The sequence below is a fragment of the Thamnophis sirtalis genome, unplaced genomic scaffold, assembly GCF_051295495.1.
Source record: "Thamnophis sirtalis isolate CommonGarterSnake01/CBP01778 unplaced genomic scaffold, rThaSir2_p1.2 scaffold_3, whole genome shotgun sequence".
In the NCBI taxonomy this organism is placed as follows: Eukaryota; Metazoa; Chordata; class Lepidosauria; order Squamata; family Natricidae; genus Thamnophis; species Thamnophis sirtalis.
Window position 1 is genome coordinate 62,206,440 of NW_028261383.1, and position 23,302 is coordinate 62,229,741.

Here is a 23,302-nt window from a genome sequence, read left to right on the forward strand (position 1 = left end):
GCTCATATAACACAGTAATGAAACTGGAAGCAGTACAAATATGACAATTACTCATTATTTGGCAACAACGTTGTAGGCTGTTAACATTGGTGGAAAAGATGCCTTCTTATCCCTCTGTCTCATAAAAACAGGACAACATATAATGTTCACTTACATCTTTCTGTTTTAATCTACTGTTTTAGATGTTGCGCAATTCTAACACTCTTTCAGAAGGCACTAAAGATGTGGTTCTGTTAGCAGGTCTGGGGAATTCAGAGTGGGATTGAGCCCATTAAATGGCAGATATGAATGTGTGTTGTCGCTGGGGTGGGGAGTTTTTATTATTATTATTATTATTATTATTATTATTATTATTATTATTATTATTATTTCTTTAATATTGTGTTTTTATGTCCTATAAGCCCCCTTGAATTGCCTTGTGCGAGTAGGCGGAAATACAAAATTTCTAAATAAAATAAACATCTCCAACATTAATTTTTTAGCGCTTGTTCTCAGAGCAAATATGCATTTTATTTCTCGAGATCTAAGTAATGCCGAGATATCCCAAAGGTGCTTAATTTCAAGAGGCATCTGGATTTCCTGGTTTTTCTTTGAAGATGTTTCGCTTCTCAACCAAGAGCTCTTCTTCAGAGCTGAAGAAGCTTCTTGGATGAGAAGCGAAACGCCTTCAAAGAAAAATCAGGAAATCCAGATGCCTCTTGAAAAAAGCACCTTCGGGACAACCATGTCCTGGATGACTGAGAATCTCCATAGACATAATGCTGAGATGCTGAAAGACAGGTGTGCTTAAACTGTGAGTTGTGAGTCCCCTGCCCAGGGTGCAATGACCAACTTTAAATGATGATTCCAAAATATTTTACATTCTGGTTGGCTAAGTAGGAACACAAACAGATCTCACTCTAGGCTTTGCTTCAATTTTGTACAAGCCAGCTGCAGGCTTGCCAGAGCAGAAAGAAGCAATGTTTAACAGTGTTTCTGCTAAAAGCAGCAATGGAAGGATCATTGAATGTCAGTCTCAGCTTTGCTCACTGCTTTGCTTGCAAAAGTCTGCAGTGGATAGTTATGGTTTGATAATAATCAATGATACCCCGACTGACAAGGATCACCCAGAAGACTGTTTAAAAACAGCGACATGTAGGCTCCTTAATTATCAGTGAAGAGAGTCATTCACTGGCTCAAAAAAAAGAAGCAAAGGAAGAAAATGAGGAATCTGTCTCAATGTATCTTGGGGATATATTAAGAAATATTTCAATTGCCAGAATTTTGTAGCCTCTTCTCTTTCATTAACACATTTCTGCTAAAGAGATTTTGTGAGATTCGAGATTGGAAAAGGAATTTATTTTAGGCAAAGAACATGATAGTAATTGCAGTGTTTGAAAAATTATGTGATATATAAAGATTTAATTTCAAATGGTGAAATTAAAAGTGGTGTATTTACTTATTGTTTTAGGGAGATATGATGCTGGAAATATTGAGAATCCATGCTGTAGAGCCACAAAACTCCAACATCCAAATTTTTGTGTTCCAGGTATTATAATTATAAAACTGCCTCACCCATAACTAAGTCTGAATATAAATGTCCTTATACCCACTCTGACATTTACTGTTACCCGCCTTATAAAAGCAAATGAAAGAGGTCTTTTGGAGAAAAACATTGGAGAGTGACCATGAATGTGTAGACAGCATAATGTAACATTATGTGGGGAGTGGAATGCTACTGTGGTTTTTGTTTAGTAATATAACTTTACCTGCAATTAGGGCATTTATGAACCATGACATTATGACTTAATACCCTTGGCAAACATTACATTTCTACTCTGAACTTCTTCCTTGAAAATTATATGGTTCTGTGGTTTTCAGATAGCTTACGGAAGAAACTTGTTTTAGTTATAGAAAATTATTTTACATTATATGGCTGGATCATAAAAAAATAATAAATGAAAAGAAATTCTAAATGAAACTTATGCATTGCTTCATGGTCAGCTGAAATCATATGACGTGGGGGGGGGAGATCTCTATCTGATGTGGTTGTTTCATATGGTTGTAGACTGCAAACCTAATAATCCATCTTTTTTGGGGAGGGAGAAGTTATAGTGTTATCTAAACAATTAAACCATAGAAACTAAATTGAGAAGAATGCTTTAGAGGCCCATAAAGCAAACCTAAATCTACCATGATGGTGGAAGATTCATTCATTCTGTGATATGTTTGGTGCTTTAAAAAAACAACAAAGAAAATGGAAAAAAAAGTGCTGCAATGGAGAATGCTGAAACCAGCTTCTACCTGCAGTTTTTTTCTTACAGTAGTGGACTGACAACAATATAAATGACAGAATAGCAGAAAGATGGCGGGCATCCTCACCTTCCTTGCACTCCAAGGCCACCCGTGATTCCAAGTTGTCCATTTGCAGCTGGAGACGTTTGAGGGTACGGTCAGCATCTCGAGACTTCCGTTTGTATGCAATAAGGACAATTATGATGATGAGCAAGAGAAGTCCGCCTCCTCCACCAATGCCAATAATGGCTGGCAAAGTCAACAGGTTGTCAGAATAGATCAGCAGCGACCCTGGAGAGAACTCAAAACCCCCAGCCTTAATCTGGAAGACACAAAGAAAGAAAAACATCCAATACTTAATCCAAAAAAGACGTTCATTCTCTGTTTTACTTAGTAGAAAAGGAGGCTGAACATATTTTGAAATTGGTCAATTGAGCAGATTGTCCAGTGAAGATACTGAAAGGAACTATTGATCTAAGGACATTATCAACATATACTTCTTTTCCATCTGCTGATCAGAAATCTCTTGTCATTGCAGGATAAGCAAAAGGTACCTTTTTTAACTTCTACTTATTTTAACACTAAGAAAAAAATATAGCAATAGCAATAGCAGTTAGACTTATATACCGCTTCATAGGGCTTTCAGCCCTCTCTAAGTGATTTACAGAGTCAGCATATTGCCCCCAACAACAATCCGGGTCCTCATTTTACCCACCTCGGAAGGATGGAAGGCTGAGTCAACCCTGAGCCGGTGAGATTTGAACAGCCGAACTGCAGAACTGCAGTCAGCTGAAGTAGCCTGCAGTGCTGCATTTAACTACTGCACCACCTCGGCTCTATACTCGTAACACTGATTTTTATTCTAGCAATAGCCCAGAGATTCTTTATACTCAGCATACCATTATTAAAGTTTGTTCTATCCTCACTATTCCCATTTCTAACTATTTCTAGTTAGCATTGGCGGCTACCTTTAGAAGGAAGCAAAACGGTAAGAAAAAACAGCGGTGAGATACTGTAGGATAAATCTCACACTACCAGAAAGGAGCTTAGATGGGATATAGACATAGGCAGGCACACTACTGATACCTAACAGAAGTAAGGATCAAGTTTGATATCTCATTCAAATAACATTATAATAATACATGGGATGCAAAGTATACTCCTCTGATGGATACCTGGAGGTAAAAAATATTTTGGGTCCTTTTAAAAAAAAATGCAAGGCTATAATGAACTCCAGAGTAAGGCCGAACTGTTGTACTAAAAACTAACTTATATAATTCATACAGATGTTGTTAAGTACAAAGAGAGAACAGGTAAAAAATTCAGAGATTAGTGAAATTCTTCTTTTTCCCTCTGAATCCAACAACAACTAAACTAAGTTTATGATTTATTTAAATTTTGCATAAACCCAGATATGTCAATTTTGTCAAGCAGCCACATTATGATTGTTTTAAACATGCATAACCATATTTACTTTTTAACACATGCATTTTGCGCAATTTCATATAATATGTAGATTTTTGAGCGATAATTTTGATGCCCTATTTTGTTTAAAAAATTGAATTATGTAATTACTCCAGCATTCCTTCCTCAAGTACAGGTAAGAATTTCTAAAGTTGTAATATAGTAGTACATTAAAAACAGTTTTACAGTGACATTTGTAAATACATTGAAGATGGAAACAAGAAGGGACTTGCTAAGGAATGTGAGGGACTGAAAACAGTTCTGCAGAAGTGAAGCCAATTATATAGCTAAGAAGATGGAATTGACAAGCAGATCAGTTCCTTTGATCCTCTGTGGAGAAAGAGGAATTTACCATTTGGCTCTAACCAAAGTCAGTGTCTTTCAAAAGACATTAAATTTGTATTTACACTCTTCAAAAATTGCCTATTAACTGCTTTAAATGAATTAGATATCTTCAAAATGACAAATGGAAGCATTGGATAAGAGTCTTCAATGCTCAATCTTAGAAAATAAAATTGTATCTTTTTAAACTTGAAGAATTTAAAATACACATCAAAAAGCAAGACAAGATTTGGCACATAGAAAGTTTTAAACTGATGAAGGGTTCAGAATATGTTGGAGTATTTGATTCTGAATAACTTTGAAATTAAACAATAAATGCATTTTTATTGAACATTTTTATTAAACAATAAATGCATTTTCCTAGGAAATAAAAAATATTTCTGAAGATGGAGACAAAACAAGAGAACCAATTTACAATGGGGTAGAGAGATATTTTTGAGGAATTGCACCAGAAGCCTGATTTTAACATTGCAGGAAGAAGCAACAATGATCTATGCATCCAATGACACTAAGTTGTCCTTGAATTATGACTGGTTGTTTAGTGACTATTCAAAGGTATGATGGATTATAATTGAAAATCAAAATCCAAGGGTTGCCCCACCAGTGTGGCTACCTGATCACACTTTGGGTGCTCAGTAACCAGGCTGCATTTGCTAAAATTTGCAGCACTGTCTGTCTGCTTTTTACAACAGTTTTGTGTTTTATGACAGTTTTGCTGAAAACTGCATTTACTTCTGATTTTCGGCAAAACTGTGTCCATAGAGAACCTGTGCTTCACTTAATGACTGTGGATTTGCTTAAGGATCGCAGTGTTCACGTAATGAATGTGGATATGTTTAATGACTGTAGTGATTCACTTAATGACAGCTACAAAAAAGTCCTCAAACTGTCACGTGACTGATCCACTTTACAATCATGATAAACAATGGTCATTACTGCCATAACTCGAGGAGTACCTCTAATAGCTGAAAATGCAAAGGATCTGCAAACTCTAATAATGGAAATCAAGGAGCATAGTGAAAAAGTGGGATTAAGATGAAATATAAAGAAGGATAAATCAAACTAATGACAAGTGTAGCAACCAGCCTTAGAATTAATAAGATCCCGGAGTTGTGGAAAGCTTCTGCCTTTAGAATCAACTGTCAATAGTAAGGAACTAGCAGTCAATATATATGCTGCAAACAAGAACTTGGTATAGAAGCAATGAAAGCCTTGGAAAGAACACTGGATGCTATGACATAGCTAAACCTAAAAACTCCAGAATTATGTAATAATAATTTCCCCCAATGATGGTCTATGGACGTGAAAGTTGGATTGTGCAATAAAAGGACAAAAAGTATGTTGACTGTTTTGAATTTTGGTTTTAGAAAAAACTCCTGAAAATACCATGAGCATCCAAGGAAAGAAGCAAATGGTCATAGAACAAATCAATACAGAGCCCTCATTAGAGAAATAAAGGACCAGGCTGAAATTATCATATTTTGCACATATTGGGACAAAGACCCAGCTTTCTTGAGACATCCATAATGCTGGGAAATGTGGAAGAAAAGAGAAGATGATGACAGTAGCAAGGTGGACAGACTCATTTGCAGTAGTGACCGGTACACCATGGGGAGATCTGATGGACCAGTCTGGGGGCAATCATCTTGGAGAAGGTCTATCTGCCAAAATTCAACACCAAACTGACAGCGCATAATCAATAAAAAGTTATCTCACAAAACTAAATAAGCAATATGTACAATACAAATAGATAAACAGAATAGTTCTTCAAACAGCAGAATTTATATTTGGAAAGGGAAGGAGGGAAGAGTGACAAAATTCAAAGGACAATGCCTACATTCTGTGATCTTTGCAAATTCACAATTCTTTTAGCAAGAAAAATAAAATAAGCACTTGGTGTCCAGGTAACACAAAAGCACAAAGGAATGCCTGACTTGCCTTACCGTCACTTTATGTTGTCCTGTGAGGTTTGGGGACTCGCAGAGAAGTTGAGTTTCAGAAACAGTAAGAGCACATGGAGTGTCTCCAATGAGTACAGTATAGTTTAACCGGAAATTACCAGGTGCTGGTGGGAGCAGGTTACGGCCCTTTAAGAAGAATAAAAGTGGGTTTGTTGTTGTTCAGTCACTAAGTCACGTCCAACTCTTTGCGACCCCATGGACTATATAGCATGCCAGCAGTAGTGGGATTCACTTACCTTCCCTACCGGTTCGCAAATAGGTTTCACTCACTCACCCATCTATTTGTTTGTTTGCTTGTTGTATATGTATGTTTTTTTTTATTTGTGCTAATAAATTAGCTTCCTCCCATAATTGGGGCTTACCAGGGTTGTAAAAATCTAATATATATATATATGTGTGTGTGTGTGTGTGTGTGTGTGTGTCTGTGTGTCTGTGTGTCTGTGTGTCTGTGTGTCTGTCTGTGTGTGTGTCTGTGTGTGTGTCTGTGTGCGTGTGTGCCTGACACTTGTACATTGTGAGTAACAGAGTCTATTAGTTTAATAGACAACGCTTTTAGTAGGTCTAGGAATTCTGAACAACACTGTATCAACATAATGTGTAACTAGTACTTATCTAATAAGACCAAGACCAAAATGTTCAAGAAGAACATTTGCTTCTAAAAACTGCAGAAATGAGGTTGAATAAATTATTACCTTGAGGATAAGAGGAGAACTTGGCTTGAGCTCCAACATACCAGATGGCAAGGGTTCAAACACAGGATCTGGATAATAGATAAAGTTAGTTTTGTTGATGATCAACAAGGCTTGAACATTGTCCATAATAAAGCCAATCTCATCTGGTCGATCACCAAGCTCTGAAGGGCTCTTGACTGGGTTATCAATGGAAGGAGCATAACACACCATGATGGTATCATTGTAGACTGTACAATTCTGAAAGGCAAAAGTTAGCAGGCTTTTTCATTAAGTTTATCTTATTGCCAAGAAAAACCAATTTCCTCAAGTCATGTGCCGCATCCTTAAGTTATTCATACAACTAACCAAGTCCCCCATACTGCTAGCACTCTTTTAGTTGCTGTTCAGTTCTTCTACTAATTGGGAAATAGGAAAACATGGAAGACACTTCCATCCCTTTTTCTAGCAAAGGTATATTAAAAAGAGGAACCAGTCATTATATGGAGGGAATGGTAAAGTGATCCCTTGGAGTGGGGTGGAAGTTGAGTATCTAGACAGCAACAGGCAGGGAGAAATTTTCAGAACCAGGAAGTTGAATGAAAAATAGGAGCTCCTGCCAATGTGGAGTTTCCTGTATTGTAACTCCAAAATGATAACTTGTCTTTTGGACCAGAATCAATGCCAATAATTAATTGATTCACGTATTGTCCTTGTCAAATGTAATTAATTCCTGGGAAGAAATATGTATTTTTCTCCCTCAATAAATAAACTTAAATCAGGAGTATGTAATCTTTTTTTCTGTCAAATTGTTAATTTTAAATTAATTATTTATTGAAATCAATGTAAATTATTTAATTCATTAAACGTTATTGAAATTAATAGAGAATGGATCGAGAATTTTGGGAGCTGTTCCACAAATCTTAAAGTTGCTGAGGTTGAGAATCACTGACCTAAATAATATTAAATGTGATGGTGCTATTATCTAAGGAAAGAGATTCTGGTGACATATCCTATGACATCTGTGACATCAGCTTAAGTATATCAAATCTCTTTTGAAACCATCCAACATTTAAAAATCTGGTTTGAGCCTTTCCTGATTTAACTGGGTTGAAGTATAACAAGGTACTGTATTTATTCTTTATGTTTCAAAAAGGGAGAAATTGCTTCTGGTAAGATTCCTATTTTTTTAGGTTTTCATTTTATTATGAATCAAATATGCTGGTTAAACTACTCATTTTACATTCTTTTTTTTCATACCCCTTTAGACTTTCTTCCTATTTGTCCCATCTAAGGAGACATAAATGAAACAATTTCATTTTCAACTTGTTCAACTAATTTGAAAGGAAAAATTAAACTGAATAATAATTTAATTAGATGCAATGGCACACTTCTCCAACAAATGTACAAAAAAGGGCCAACATAAATGAACTCAGATGATTTCAACATAAAGTAAAACTTTAATTTCAGGAAAACCCAGATGCACTTTGTCACCTGCAATTGACAACAATTGCAAAAATTTGCTTAGATATCAATCTTCAAGCAAAGATTGATAAAGGAACTAAATTACCATTGCCCAAACTGGAAGACTTGCCATGGTTGTTATTGTTGTTGTTATTTGCCTTCAAGTCCCTTTTTAGTGAAGTCTCAGGATTTTTTGCAAGGCTTTTTAAGTGGTTTGCAATTGCCTGTTTCCTGGAACTGAGAGGGAGAGACTGGCCCAAGGTCACCTAGTTGGCTTCATGCTTAAGGGAAGAGTAGAGTTCATGGTCACTGATTTCTAGTCTGATGCCTTACTCCAGTGGGTCTCAACCTTCCTAATGCCCTGACCCTTTAATACAGTTCCTCGTGTTGTGGTGACCCCCAACCATAAAATTATTTTATGTTTTCCGTATTTTTTCAAAAAATATATGTTTTCCGATGGTCTTAGGCGACCCAAGTGAAAGGGTCGTTCGACCCCCAAAAGGGTCCCGATCCACAGGTTGAGAACCACTGCCTTACTCACTAAACAAAATTGGTTCTTTGCTCTCTGCTGTGGTCATTAAACTTCACTCAAAAATATCACTGCTTTAAGTGCTGCTGTCAATGAAGGACATAGTTTTGAAAAGTACAGGATGATACAATATTTTTCTGCCGTTCTTTTCCCTATACTAGTTATGTAGATTTTACCTAACTCATTCTGCATCACAGAACACATCCAAGACATCCTAAGTAGATTGTTCTCATTTCTCAAGCTGTGAATGTGAATGTGAGGAGCACAAGAAATTCTTTCTCCCTGCACCATTTAAATGTTGACTGTGGTATAAGATCTCCAAACTATTCCATAGTTTTTTCAAAAAATTCTGAATTATACTATACCCGAGACAACAATACAACAAAACAACCAAGCTTGTCAACCAAGGTAATTATGGTCTTCATGAAATTCTGAAGTTTTTAGAAATATATTGTCTACTCATCAAAAACATTGAAGGCAGACTTTTGATCATGGCTGCTCAGGTATCCTGGATCCAAGCTCTCCAAATTCCAGAACAGAATGTGCATCCCAGTGGTGGGTTCCGGATTCCATTGCATCCAGTACAGTTGCAACGGGGCCTGGCGCCCTCCACATAAACACACATGTAGCACGCGGATGCGTCTTACCATCCAGCGACACTTCCACAAGCCTCTGCAAAGCTCCAGCTGCTCAGCGGAGCATCATGCAGGCACTGTACATGCAATGCACATGCGCGGAAGTGCCAAAGGGTTTAAAGACAGGTAAGGAGCGTGAGCAGGCAGGTGGGCCTTCTGGAGCACCAGAACGGTACCCAGTGCTCCAGGCAGGCTCCAGTATGCTTGTACTGGGGCATACTACCTGCAACGCACCACTGGTGAATTCCTAAAACAACTGGAGTTGTTTAACCCTACATTGGGTTAAAGCTGGATGAAGATTTACTTACATTCTCCTTCTCAGCAGTGCCATATTTGGCTCGGATTCTAGGTGCTTTGATAGTAGCCAGGTTAGTGCCCGTCACAGTCAATAATGTCCCACCACTAGGAAGCAAACAGAAGAGGTCAACGGAAGCTCCCAATGAAGAGAGTGCGGGCAGCATAAGTCAATGAAACAAAGCATTCCTTTTGTTTCAATATTTTGCAGCTCCCTGCCCTTTTAACTTCATGCTGGGAAAAACAATGTCTTTGTGAGTTACTTCAGGCAGTAACAAACAATTCCTACTCTGAGTTCCATTAATCTCCACAGTGTAGCCAGGATGCCCAATACCAAGCTTTGACTCTTAACAAGAATAGTTCTTCCTTTTGCCCACTACCAGTCAGAAGTGCTGCCACATCTAAGGAACCTGGCTGAGACACATGACTGTTGATTCTTGTCTCCTTGGGATGCTTCTTCCTCCAACTTTTAAAATCTTTATTGGAAGAATGGCGTTGCTCAGCTTGCTTTCTCTGTGTGACTGCCAATGCTTCTCTTTCTATCCTCCTGTCCCTCCTTACTGTATTCAATTTACTTTTGTGAGGGAAAATGGTTTTTGTTGCTTCCCATTTAATATTATCTTCACCTTAAATTAACTTGGTCCTACACACACTTATCATTTTTATTAGGCTATGCATCTAAGACAAATGCAGTCAACTTCATCATTTAGTAAAATGTCTACTAAGGAGTGCTTTAAAATAGCGCACTGTTCCTATTCTGTGTTGTGTCACATAACTAGAGATTTGAGTGGATTCCCCCCACTCCTTATATAGCTAAATCTTTTGTAAATAGCTAAACTATTACAGTACAATTCTACAAATGAGTAGGATAAGGTTTACTCCCAAGTAAGCGAATATCAAGTTTTAATAGCATTAACTGAATGCCAAATTCTGGGCAGAAAATACATTATTCCTTCCAGTGTTTATTTTGGAATTCTGTAAGGAATCCAAAAGCTAGACATAAAAGGATATATTTCTCAGACATTTTTTGAATTCTTTTCATACATTAATTACCAGTATAAACCCAACAAATAATATGTTTTTCAAATCTTACAATTTCACTTTCATATTGATATTTTGTGAGAAAACGCATGTCAAAAGCAAAGGTCTATTGTCCCAAATACAAAATTAATATTTTATTGTGGGAAAAGATATATACCATATCAGTAATTCATAAATAACCCTGAATTGTCCCTAAATAACTTATTAAATAGATACAAAACAGATAGCAAACTAACATTTGCAGGAATTCTTTTGACTCTTGGTATTGGTATTAACGTGGTATTCTACCAAGCAGTGTTCAGAATAAAGGGTGCCAACAAATACTCAGCATTTTTTGTTCAAATGACATATGATGGCTATCGTGCCTTTACCTTACAGTATTGATTGAAATAGCTTAGAAAAAAAGTTATGACATTCTTCAGTAGTTCTTCTGTGTAAAGGCATAAACTGCATAAAAACTACATCACCAAAAAACAGATCATTTTATTTATTTAATCTTACCTTCTGATACTCCATTCAGGTTCTATCTTTTGGATTGTGGGATCCTCAGTATAATAATATGTAACGTCAGCACTGCTAAGCACAGCTCGGTTGATATGGATGAGGATGGCTGAACTACCTGGAATCTGACCAGATGGGGTCCTACATTGGATTTCACCAGCATTTCTCCTGTAGGACATAGAGAAAAGAGGGAGGGAAATGAAAATAATGTCATTTTTAAGTTTAAGACAACAGGCATCTTTTATATTGCTATACCATGATGCCAAACCAACTGAATATCCCATTTGCAGCAAGCAGGCGATTTGTTCACTTAAGGCAGTCCACCATCTACTTTTCATCTTCACTATCAGTTAATGAAGCCAGAGCCTGCTCACCATCATGTGCCTCACTTTCCAATATTCACTGCCAGTCAGCTTTTTGCAAAAACGAATGAATAGCTAAAACTGGTTCATTGACGTATATAAGTAAGAATACAAATAATAACATGACTAAATCAACAATAGTGAACAGGTCTTTCATGTCATTAATAATGGTGAGTTTACATACGGATGCTAAGTGGAATGATGATTGTGCAGAAGCAACTCAAAAGAAAATGAAGATAGAAAATACATCATTGAGTATCAAAAATGGGATTGCAGTAGCAGTAGATCTCCCTTTTCTTGTTTATTTATCACTTATATTTATATGGGATGTGGAATTCAAAGAATAATATAAATTAAAACAAACAAAAATAACAAAGATTTTAAAGACAGCATATTAGTCCCTTAATACTTTCAAGAGCCATACATTCATTCAGTCAGTTTGTATTGGCCTTCTCAAATACATAACTGAGTGTTTTCTTACTTTCCACCAGCAATTTTGTACTAAGAATTCTTATTATAGGATGTTCATAACTTAATTAAAGAATTTAATATTTAATATTGATTCTTTTAAAAAATAGTTTAAAACAGTATTTGAAAATGAAGAGAATGGGAAGACTTATATAAACTATATAAATAAACATAATCACCCTATTTTTTTAAGAAAATGTGAGCTTCCATGTTTTTAAAGAGGAAAATACATGAAGAGCTGTCTTCATGTAAGGTGTAAGGTAAAAGTCTTTCTGCTATCTTATTTCAAAATATACTGGGGAGCAAGATTGCTTGCAAATCCTGGTGGGCAGTGTCTAAAAAGCCTCAGTTCAATTTGAGTGTTTGCTGAGGAATAATCTAAATCTGATACCCTTGTCAAATCAATACCTATTTGTTATGTTTTGTCTGCTAACAAAGTTATCTAAGTACTAGTGTAATTCTCTAAAGGGACTGGCACCAAAAGGCCAACCAATATTCTAAAAATACATTTCCTCAACTATACTTCAACAGTAACTGACCAGACTCAAATTGAAAAAGGGCATAAACCTTTTTCCAGTAATTAAGAACAGATTGGGAACACAACTTAGGACATGAAACAAAACACAAAAGAATTGGGCTAGTAATAAGGATAGTCATCTTTTAATTCCTTTAACCCAGATTGCCACCATATCAAAATTGAGTCCCTGTTTTGTTCTAAAAAGTCCAAATGACTGTGAAGAGGTGTTGGTTCCCTCTAATAGAAACATCTAAGAATCACTAAATTATTAGCAATAACCTTTAACCCAGATGCCTAATTAGCAAAATACCTAAGGGAAAAACCATGAAAGAGAATGGTGAATATTACCTTCCAATAATGTATATAAAATCTTTAACTTGCTCCAACTTATCACCATTTAAATGTCATGACTGTGGTTTATAACTCTTCTCAAAAACCAATACTTTGGATTTAATGTAATTAATTTTCAGTGAATTCATATCACAGTACTTTGAGAATTTAATTAATAGGTGTTTAAGGATGAGGTCATTCTGACCCATGACCAGAAGAGCAATAACATAATAGAAAGAAAAATCCTCTTCCTCCAGCACGTCTTTCAATCTAATAGCAGTAAGAATTGGATTGATTCTGACCCATCATCTTTTTGGCATTGGAAAGGTTCAACTGGAAGATAGATGCATAGGAAGAATAGATTCCCCTGACCTCTCCCAAATTATTCTTTCTGAAGTCACCCATGTGAAACCATGTTAGCTATAGATCAGGGGTGTCAAACTCAAGGCACCGGATTTGGCCCATGGGGTGCTTGGATCTGGCCTGCAGGGCTACCCTGGAAACAGTGAAGGACTTGTCCATGGCGCTTCTGCCAGCAAAAATGGAGCTTGCAACCCTACCGAGCTCCATTTTTGCTGGTAGAGGAGTGCAGGAGGCCGTCACAGCTGAAAACGGAGCTCAGGAGCCCGTTTTCAATGTCAGAGCCCTCAGGCCACCACCCGGGCCCTGACATGAGTGATGTCAAGCTGGCCATTCCCACCCTGGCCCCCCGAGATTAAACACAACACTGATGTGGCCCTCAATGAAATCGAGTCTAATACTCGAGCCGAGGTGGCGCAGTGGTTAAATGCAGCACTGAGGCTACTTCAGCTGACTGCAGTTCTACAGTTTGGCTGTTCAAATCTCACCGGCTCAGGGTTGACTCAGCCTTCCATCCTTCCGAGGTGGATAAAATGAGGACCCGGATTGTTGTTGGGGGCAATATGCTGACTCTGTAAACCGCTTAGAGAGGGCTGAAAGCCTTATGAAGCGGTATATAAGTCTAACTGCTATTGCTATTGCTACCCCTGCTATAGATGGTGCTCTTTATTTATAATTTAGATTTCTAAGGCCGCCTAATTCAATAGCAATCCTAACCCTAACCCTAACCCTAACCCTAACCCTAACCCTAAGCAAGAGAAATGATCTGGAGACTCATCTTTGATAAGAGTTCTCAATGGGTGTGGGCATTTATTACTCTTCAAAAAAGGATGCACAAGAAAGATAATTTGACATCCTATCTGATACACCTATGGAAAGATATTTTACAGTTATAAAAAAAATCGGGAAATCCAATGAATGTGGAAGAACTCCTGGCAGAGAAGAGCATGCTAAAAATATAGTAAATACAAGAGTAAATAAATTCAGGGGAAACAGAAAACTTGCAACAAGGCTAAAACTGCAGTAATCCAAAGCAACTGGAAAGATGTGGAAATCTCCTACATAGGCAAAAAGAATCTCTTTTTCCCCACTTAAGAAGCATAGATAGAAATGCCCAGTTGGTGACTTGTGCTGTTATAGAATCTCACTTATGCGAAGGACAAAGATTGCAACCAAAAAGCTGAGGTATTGATAAATTATAAGATGAACTTAGTAATCATCAGGTGAATTATCAGTTTTACTAGTTCAATTTCCTTACAGTAATATATTTGAATTTATACATGGAAAAAAATGTGGAATGAATGTTAGGATTCCCTTGCGAAAAGTCTGGGCTTGGCTGTCTTTTAAGCACTTTACAATAGGTTTTCTACAAATAAAATATTACTCTCTGCATCTGGTCCTTCCCCACCCACTCACTCTAATCTTCTTGGGAAGTTCTGCTAAAATTATCAGTTAATGTAAAAACAAAATAAAACACACACAGTCCTTGAAGCTGACATAACTCTGGAGCGTTCTCCATCATGCAGCGATTGCAAACAGCAGCGATTAAGGCTGATAACCAGTAATTACTGCACAAAAATATTTAAAGAGCCGCTCCATTATCATCCCTAATCTAAAAATTATCCACTTCATGGCTCAGGGATTTGTGGTTTTTTTTTATAAGGAAAAGGAATTCATTCTTTGGACTTTCTACTTCTTTTTTTAATGAACCATGAAAAGAAATTCCACAAGCTACACAGAAATTTTTGCTTGGCTCCTTAGGAATATTATGTTATTTCACATTGTAGTCACATGTTTATACCCAGTACATATATGCAATTGATTAGTTCAATGCATTCCAGTCTTTCTTCTCTCTATATACAGATAGTCCTCGACTTACATCCACAATTGGGCTTAAAATTTATGTTTTTAAGTGAGAATTTATTACGTGAGTTTTGCTCCCTTTTACCACATTTCTTGCCACAGTTGTAAAGTGAATCCCTGCAGTTGTTAATAACCTGGTTGTTAAGTGAATCTTGCTTCTCCATTGACTTTGCTTGTCAGAAGGTCGCAAAAAGTAATTAAATGACCCCGAGACTCTGTAACGGTCATAAGTATGAACCAATTGCCCAGCATCTGGATCACATGATCATGGGGTTGTAACTGTGAAAAATGGTCATAAGTCACTTTTTTCAGTGCCGTTATAACTCTGAATGGTCACTAAATGAACTGATGCAAATGGAGGACTAAATGTAGTGCCTGATAACCATTTATACCCCAAACCAAGACAGCTCACCCTGCAAAAGCACATGGTTGTCCTCCAATGGTCACTGTGATGTTACTTCCTGCATTGAGATGTCTTCCTCTGATGCTAATCCAGGTGCCCCCAGAAAGAGGCCCACGAGCTGGGATGACTTGTGAGAAGGTAGGGGCCTGTCAAAAGGAAACATAGTCAGTTCACAGCATTCAGAAGACAGCCTTAAGGTACAAGCATAACAAAAGGAACTATGGAAAGGCTTCTAAGCAACAAATTAAAAAAATAAAAATGGAAAATTCTTCACATCTCAGGCACTACAGCTATCACATTGCTATGATACATAGTTAAACTCAGAACATAAAATCAATTACGAGGGTATCAGTGATAATTCAGTGCTAGTTCACATACAATTATTTTTCTATAATCTTCTTACTGTTTGCACTTGTACAATACCACAATCAACTAGTTCCTTTGACGTTCATAGCAAGATAAAATACAAAGTAATTATAAAACAAAAATAAATAAATCAGGAGACTAAAGAAATAATAAGGCTACAATTAAAAGCAACAGATTAAACTGGCTAAAGCTCAGCATTTTAAACATCCAAGTAATTAAAATATTGGGTAAAAGTATTATAATTTTATACACTTGCATATGCACATATATTACCAGTGCCTTAAAGGTAAAGGTTCCCCTTGCACTTATGTGCTAGTCGTTCCTGACTCTAGGGGCAGTGCTCATCTCCATTTTAAAGCTGAAGATCCAGCGCTGTCTGAAGATATCTCCGTGGTCATGTGGCCAGCATGACTAAATGTTGAAGGTGCATAGAACACTGTTACCTTCCCACCAAAGGTGGTCCCTATTTTTCTACTTGCATTTTTACATACTTTCAAACTGCTAGGTTGGCAGAAGCTGGGACAAGTAACGGGAGCTCACTCCGTTATGCGGCACTGGGGATTTCAACTGCCGAACTGCAACCCTTCTGATCAACAAACTCAGTATCTTAGCCACTGAGCCACCATGTCTTACAGTGCCTTACAGGTAGGCAAATTGATGCTTTTCAAAAAAAAATTAGCTCTAACTGCCATCATTCAGAGAGTAACGATTCTGAGAGGTCACCCTTATTTGTACCCCTCTACTAGCCAGAGAACACCTGTTTAACAATAAATGCTATATAGGACAATCTTAGTAAATGACAAATGATTCTAACCAGCCAAAGTCTCATTAGTTGCTTCACAGTTTTGGGTAATTTTAGAAACATTGCTATCAGCAGATGCCAAGCTCTAAATCAGTGAAAAGAACCAGCCCATCATTGAGATACTGCTGTTTAAATCTTGATCTAGTCCAATCTAAATTAGTTAATGACTGCTCCAGTCGTATTTATAAGACGGGAAACTTTTCTAGTTAAAATCACACAAGAATCCCAGTTTGAGCAAAAATGTCTTGAACCTTCTAAGGCTGAACAAATTGACTAGTAATTTATTTCTTGGAAACCCTTCTGTGCATATTTTTACAAAGGTTAGGATATAATGTCCAAATTAAATTAATATGCTGTCCACCAAAAAATAATAGACATGAAAATAGTTAGGATAAGGGCTTGTGTACAAAATCAAGTTAGTAAAGTAAATCCGTGGGGCAAAAATGGGATTCGGGAGGAGATGGGATGGCGAAAGCAAATGTCTAATATTTTAACCTTACCACAAATGTGAAACTTTTTGGAGCTATGGCCTTGTAGCTGGGAGAACAATCTCTGACACACACTTCTACAGGGGCATCTTGAATTTTGCTGGGGCTGGCTTCTCCAATCTCACAGACGATCCTACAGAAGGCACACCAATTGAATGTGTTATAAACACAAGAAATGTCAGTGCTCTTGTTACATATATGAAGTGTAGCTACCCTGCAGATCACTAGCCATATCCCTATGCCAAATATTTCTGGTGTTCTTGATTCTTTCTTTCAATCTTGTCATTCTATTTTGATGGGCTGTTGTTATTTTAATTAAATGCCATTTAACAATTTCAGCAAATTATGTCTTAGCATACATCAAATTGGTGTTTGAACAATAGGCATATTAAAATTGCAGAATACATAAAATATTACAAGGGGAGTATAATTTAACTCAGTAGGGAATCAATTAAAATTTAACACAACTAAAAAGAAAAAAAAACCATTTATTTTCATTCCGCCCCCATCCTATCACAGTATGTGTTAATGTAATATAATGCACATCCATAAGTTAAGCAGTGGAAAATATTCCTATACATTTCTGGCTTTGTATTTTGATTTACTATCTACAAGCAAAAAGAAAGACACCCACTAAATGATTCTACATTGATTTTTTTATTACTGTACATCCTATTGGTGTTTAAAATTGCTCTGTATTTTTCTATGTAATTTTAAACTGGGTAAATTTGAAGAGCATAGTACACAGAATGTATGTGGCTAGCCAGAATTGACCAACTTTAGTCTGGCTCTGTAAACACGTATTTAACTCAAAGCAGGATTTTAAGTTAACACAAACTATGTGGTGAAAAAACATTCTCTCCCCCCCTTCCCAAACCCTCCCACCCCACAGGTACATTTTGTTATCAAAATCAAAACTCTGTTAACAACTCGCAGAATCATTATATTTTACCATCCAATATTTTCCAGAAATGATTTGTGAAACTAGAAGAATCTTTCTGACAGAATGTCACAGAAGATTTGGCATTCCCCTTATTATTTTGCCATTGTTTTGTGGAACCAAACCCAGAGGAGGATCTGGCATTATTATTTTTAAGCTATCCTGCCATTCATTTTTTTCCCTCGAAATTGCTCAGAAAAATGCTTATACACTTGCCATCTCATTTAATAAACACAGGAATCCTACGAGGAAGATTAGGTTGAAAGATAATTGCTTCTAGCATGAACTGGTGACCTTCATGGATAAGCAGGAATTCGAATCTTTATCCGAGTTCAGCTGCCTTATCAACTTCGCCACATTGGCTCTTTCCAAAATAAGAATCAGTCATTTTAAAATGAGTTAAATCAAGAAGTGCTGATGGTGACTAACACTCTAAAAGAAAAATCATAACCATCTTTCCTTATTGGCAGTACACAAATCTTGACTCTTCTGCTTTTTACAGTTATATAGGGTCTCATAAATGAATCCATTTTTATATCCTACATAGTCACCTGTAATTTAAAGGATACTCACTGTTCAGCACTGATATATTCACTTTCAATAGGGATGCATATCACTTTGCCAACCCGTACACCCATGCGTACATCATCAAACTTCAGGCCCAAGTTCTCACCAATGATGGTTAACCGAGTTCCACCTTGTCGGGGGCCTGTTTCAGGAAACAACTAAGAAGACACAAAGCAGACTGTTATGAAATCCATCAGACCCACTGCAATGAACAAAACATCTGTCATAGCACTGTTATACAAATAAGTATGATACTATAACTTTCTAAAGTTTGCCATTTACAGTGAAGTTATCAGTAGAAAAACTAAAATTGAAGTGATAATTATTTAAAATTCAGGCAGCCCTTCTATAGTTCAAAACAAGTTTCTATCATCCAAAGCAGCAATATTAATACTTTCTTCCTCCTGAATTCTACTATTACATAGTCCATTTTCTTACTATATTAACTTACCACAATATATCCCTCTGAACCAATCAGAATATGAAAATGGCAACCATAAACTCATATTCCACTGGAATATGGTTTGCTTATACTATTAGCATTGGACTTCATGACGGCCCAGGGAATCCTTCTCAGCATTCTTCTTGTTCAACCCTAGATGTTCTCTGAAAGCCTACTATTTTTTCCCATGCTATGAATTATTAAAAGAAAAGTCATCATTTCAGAGCCTTCCTTACAAAGAAGACACCAATTAACTCATGTAAAATGGGTCTTTTCTTTCTCTAGTCATTCTGGAATATCCCAGCATACAATAGTTTCTGCCAGCACCAGCTGGGGAAGGAGGAAAGCCCCAGCAGAGCATGATATGGCTCATTTGTTAGGATGATTCCCAATAAAACGGACAGGTGTGGCTTGACATATGCCAGTGCGGTGACAGATGAGCGGTGTGTTACAAGCCCACCATTGCCACTAACAAGGTAATTATGGGCAATTTTACACCACATTTTGCTGGGGCCCAGTGCTTGGCATACACCTGCAAGTGATAAAAAGGATTAATGGGCACCCAGCTGGGAAAGCTCCTCTGGGTCACCACAACCCCAAACCAAGGGAAGGGACTCCAGGGCTCAAACAGCATAAAAGGACCTAGCAAAATCAAGATCTGATCCTAGACAAGGCATCCTTTCCTAAACTGAAGAGGTTTGGGAATAGGAAAGAGCTTTGGAATGCATGTAATTCTTAATTTGCCTGCTGAAAACTCTTAAATACTCAGGAAACACTTTATGTTTAAAAATAGACAGAAGACATAAAAGTATAGTCAAGACAAAGCCTCCCAGTGCTGCCTACGGAACAGCTTTATACTGACTCTAACAAATGCACAGGGATTGGCAAGTCTCCAAGAGAAGGAATTTCTATGTTTATGAGTCAGCCTGCAAGTTATACTTCACTAAATGCCCAGATCATTGTTTTTTTTTAAAAAAACCAAACATTTATTGAATTGATCTTAATGGAGATAATGAGTCATAAGCAAGCAAGTTTCCCAAAGCCTGGTAAGCCCAAATTGTTTGGTTCTAGGCTTACATCTAGCACTGTAGCTAGAAAGTGATTTAAAGAATCACTTTCATAGAAGTATGACAACCTGCAAAGCTTCAACTGGCCAAGAATGTAACATGATGGGCAATGATGCAATGATGCCCATCCCACTTTGTGGAACGCCAAGTTGCTTCCAGGTGTGATTCAAAGTGCAAGTTATGATCTATAAATACACACACACATACACACACAGTTTTATTTGGTTTTAACCTTGTAAGCCGGCCAGAGTCACCCTGTGGTGAGATGGGTGGCAAACAAAATCAATCAATCAATCAATCAATCAATTAAATGCCTTCTATTGGGGATTCCTATTTTTTTATACTGTGAGACACCAGAGTTTGTTGCAGTCAGTTGAGGTCAAACTGAAATGAGGGAAGGGAAGGGAAGGGAAGAGATTTTGTTTGTACACTTCCAGGGGAGGATGCAAATATAGATAACACTATCATTCTAGATCAGGGGCGTCAAACTCACATCATCATGGTGGCATCACATGACACATCACAACTTTTTTTCCCCTTCGCTAAACCAGGCATTGGAAATGGGCAGCGCATGATGTATCCATCTTACGGGCCGCAAGCTTGACATCCCTGTTCTAGATTATTGACTGATGGATATTAAATGCATTAACTCAATAAGGGGAGAGGGGAAGAGAAAGGAAGGAGCTAGGAAGATCCAAGGGGGGTTAGAATATCCTGTCAGTGTCCTGAGTTCTAAAAGCAGAAGATCCAACTACACCTGCACCCTGCAACTCTGAGTTTCTCTATTGCTTGTTAGCCTTAAGCAATTATTCTTTATTTCAAGCACATAATTTTGAGAATTAAGAAAATGAGAGTGCAGGGAAATTGTCTGGCAGCCTGCCACACAGACTATGTGAAGCAGTTCTTATGAAGAGATTGGACAACCATTTCTCTGAAATGATATTGGTTTGGACTAGATGACCTACAAGATCCCTTCCAACTCTGTTACTCTGTTGGAGGGGGGAAGATGATAAACCAGCCTTGCCCGACCTCTCTGAACAACTCTCCTCCAAATTTTGACTTGGCCAAAACCCAGAATCAACAAAATCTGCCAGGTTTTAAATTTCTCAATCAACTCCCAACCTGGAAAAGTTTAGTACAACTTCCGAGATGCAATGTATGAAGTCATTTTCCATTTCATTGACATCAACAATGACTCTACCTATTGACAGATGGAAAAAAGGTTCTGCTGGACAATGACCATATGACATAGTGCAGATCTGTCTCTGCTTGCCCAGAGACAACATGTATGATCAATCCAAGGCTACAAAGCCCATCTTTGTTCTCTGATTTGCAGGTTATTCCATTGATTAACTATGACAAGGGCCTGAGTCTTGCCACGCTCTAGAATTTATACAAGACAAGACAATTTGAAAACTGGAGTCTATCATTCACCTACATTTAATCTAATCATGCACTGCTATCCAGAATCAGAATGCAATAAAGCAGCTGTTACAACAGGCGACTTGAGTTATTGTTCCCTAAACTAGGCTCCTCTGGGTACCTGGTGAGTTGTGATGTGGTTTGGTATTGTTAAATTAGTGCAAAAGGCTTCCATGGCATGTTAGATTTCTCCTCTACTGCAGCAAAACTGACAAGGGCCACACGTTTGGGGAGAAGCAACACTGGGAAAAAGTTGACACTGCTTGACACATTGTGTGTGTGGGGTCATCGTTAAACAAGACACTTGGGAACCAAAGCTGGCAGGAAAATCCAGCTATTTTGTTCTCTTCTTATACACAAACTCCCACCCCAGCTCTGTCTGACAAACAGCAGCCCTCTTCCTCTAATTGGTTTTGGAGCACAACCCTTCATATCTGCCAAGTGAATGTAAGAAATACCAGTCCCCAAAATATGAAAATAATGAATCGTCTACTAAGCGTTGTGATTGTTTGACCATTTAATTTCAGAATAGCTGATCTGTCCATGCAGTTAAGAATGTTAACTACAGAGTGTAAGACTGGAGGCAGAGAAGTGAGCCAAAGTTTGAAACAACACAACTATATGGGCCCAGCTTCAGTATTGCAACTGGCAGTCAAGCAAAGTGTATGTTAGTTGGGATCCGAAAAAGGAACTTTATCATAGAGAAGTCTGGCAACAAAATGCAGCATTTTCATGTGGTAGATTCAGTTCTTCATATCTAAAATAGAATTTAAAGGAAAGGGAACTTTGGGGTCAGATTTTGGATAGTAATATGCCAAAGTGATAAAAGACAAAATAAAGATCTGACATGGAGAGTGTTTTAATATTAACTCAAAATCTCTCAATTTCCTGTGAGTAAAGTGGGAATATTAAGATCACACTCAATCACTTGGCTTGATTTTATTACAATAATAATAGAGATAGCAATTGTCAAGTCTTTCTTAGCACAATTATGGTGCTAAAGGGAAGGAGTAAGCACAACAATCTTATCAAATCAATCAAGAGCAACTTAATTTAATTAGTAGATCACATAAATGCTTTTTTTTTATTCTGACAGCCAGAACAATATTTTCTCACCTATTCTCCCAAATCGACTCTCTTGGAGCTCTTCTACAATGCTTGCACTAGACTAGAGAAGTTATAGCTGAAGCAGATTATCATCTTTTTTTTTCCTATCAAAGATCTTCCACAAATCTCCTCAATTGTTTTCTATGGCAATGTATCAAAGAAGAGGAAGGCATTATCTGAGCAGTGCATCAAAAGATAGAGCTGAATTTATTTTTCAGCATTCAAACACTTCTATTCTAAAAGCTAAAATCTCAGACACCAGCTTTCTATTTTAAATGGATGTACTTCAACCCTATTTCCCTTCAATCTAGTAGAAATCACAGGTTGGTATCAGTAGGTAAGCTTTAACATTTAATTTTGCTTGGATTTTGGCTAGTAACTGTAACTGAACAATCTCTGAATCCACAATTTATGGCTTAATAAACAAAGCGGGTTTTTTGTGTGTGTGTGTGAGTGTTTTTTTAAAGTATCTCAGCTTACTGTGTAAACTCATCCACTGTCTCTCTCCCAAGAGTAACATACTAAGTAACTTTACTACTTGTATTTTCCAGGATTAAATGAACAAACAAACAAACAAACTGCCCAGCATATTTTATACCCCTGATTCCATGCACTCTGGATGATC

At 37.3% G+C, this 23,302-nt stretch overlaps 1 protein-coding gene across 3 annotated transcripts in view; it reads right to left on the reverse strand.

Annotated features, from left to right (window-relative positions):
• PLXNA1 (plexin A1) overlaps window positions 1–23,302 on the reverse strand; it is a 380,392-nt gene that overhangs the window by 64,175 nt on the left and 292,915 nt on the right. For all 3 annotated transcript variants that reach the window (XM_087708971.1, XM_087708970.1, XM_087708972.1), the window contains exons 13-20: window positions 18,646–18,797; window positions 17,145–17,265; window positions 15,486–15,622; window positions 11,174–11,341; window positions 9,646–9,739; window positions 6,734–6,970; window positions 6,024–6,167; window positions 2,362–2,596 (exon numbers count right to left, since the gene is read on the reverse strand). In XM_087708971.1, the coding sequence (XP_087565097.1) occupies window positions 2,362–2,596; window positions 6,024–6,167; window positions 6,734–6,970; window positions 9,646–9,739; window positions 11,174–11,341; window positions 15,486–15,622; window positions 17,145–17,265; window positions 18,646–18,797 (1,288 nt within the window). The remainder of the gene's footprint in view (window positions 1–2,361; window positions 2,597–6,023; window positions 6,168–6,733; window positions 6,971–9,645; window positions 9,740–11,173; window positions 11,342–15,485; window positions 15,623–17,144; window positions 17,266–18,645; window positions 18,798–23,302) is intronic.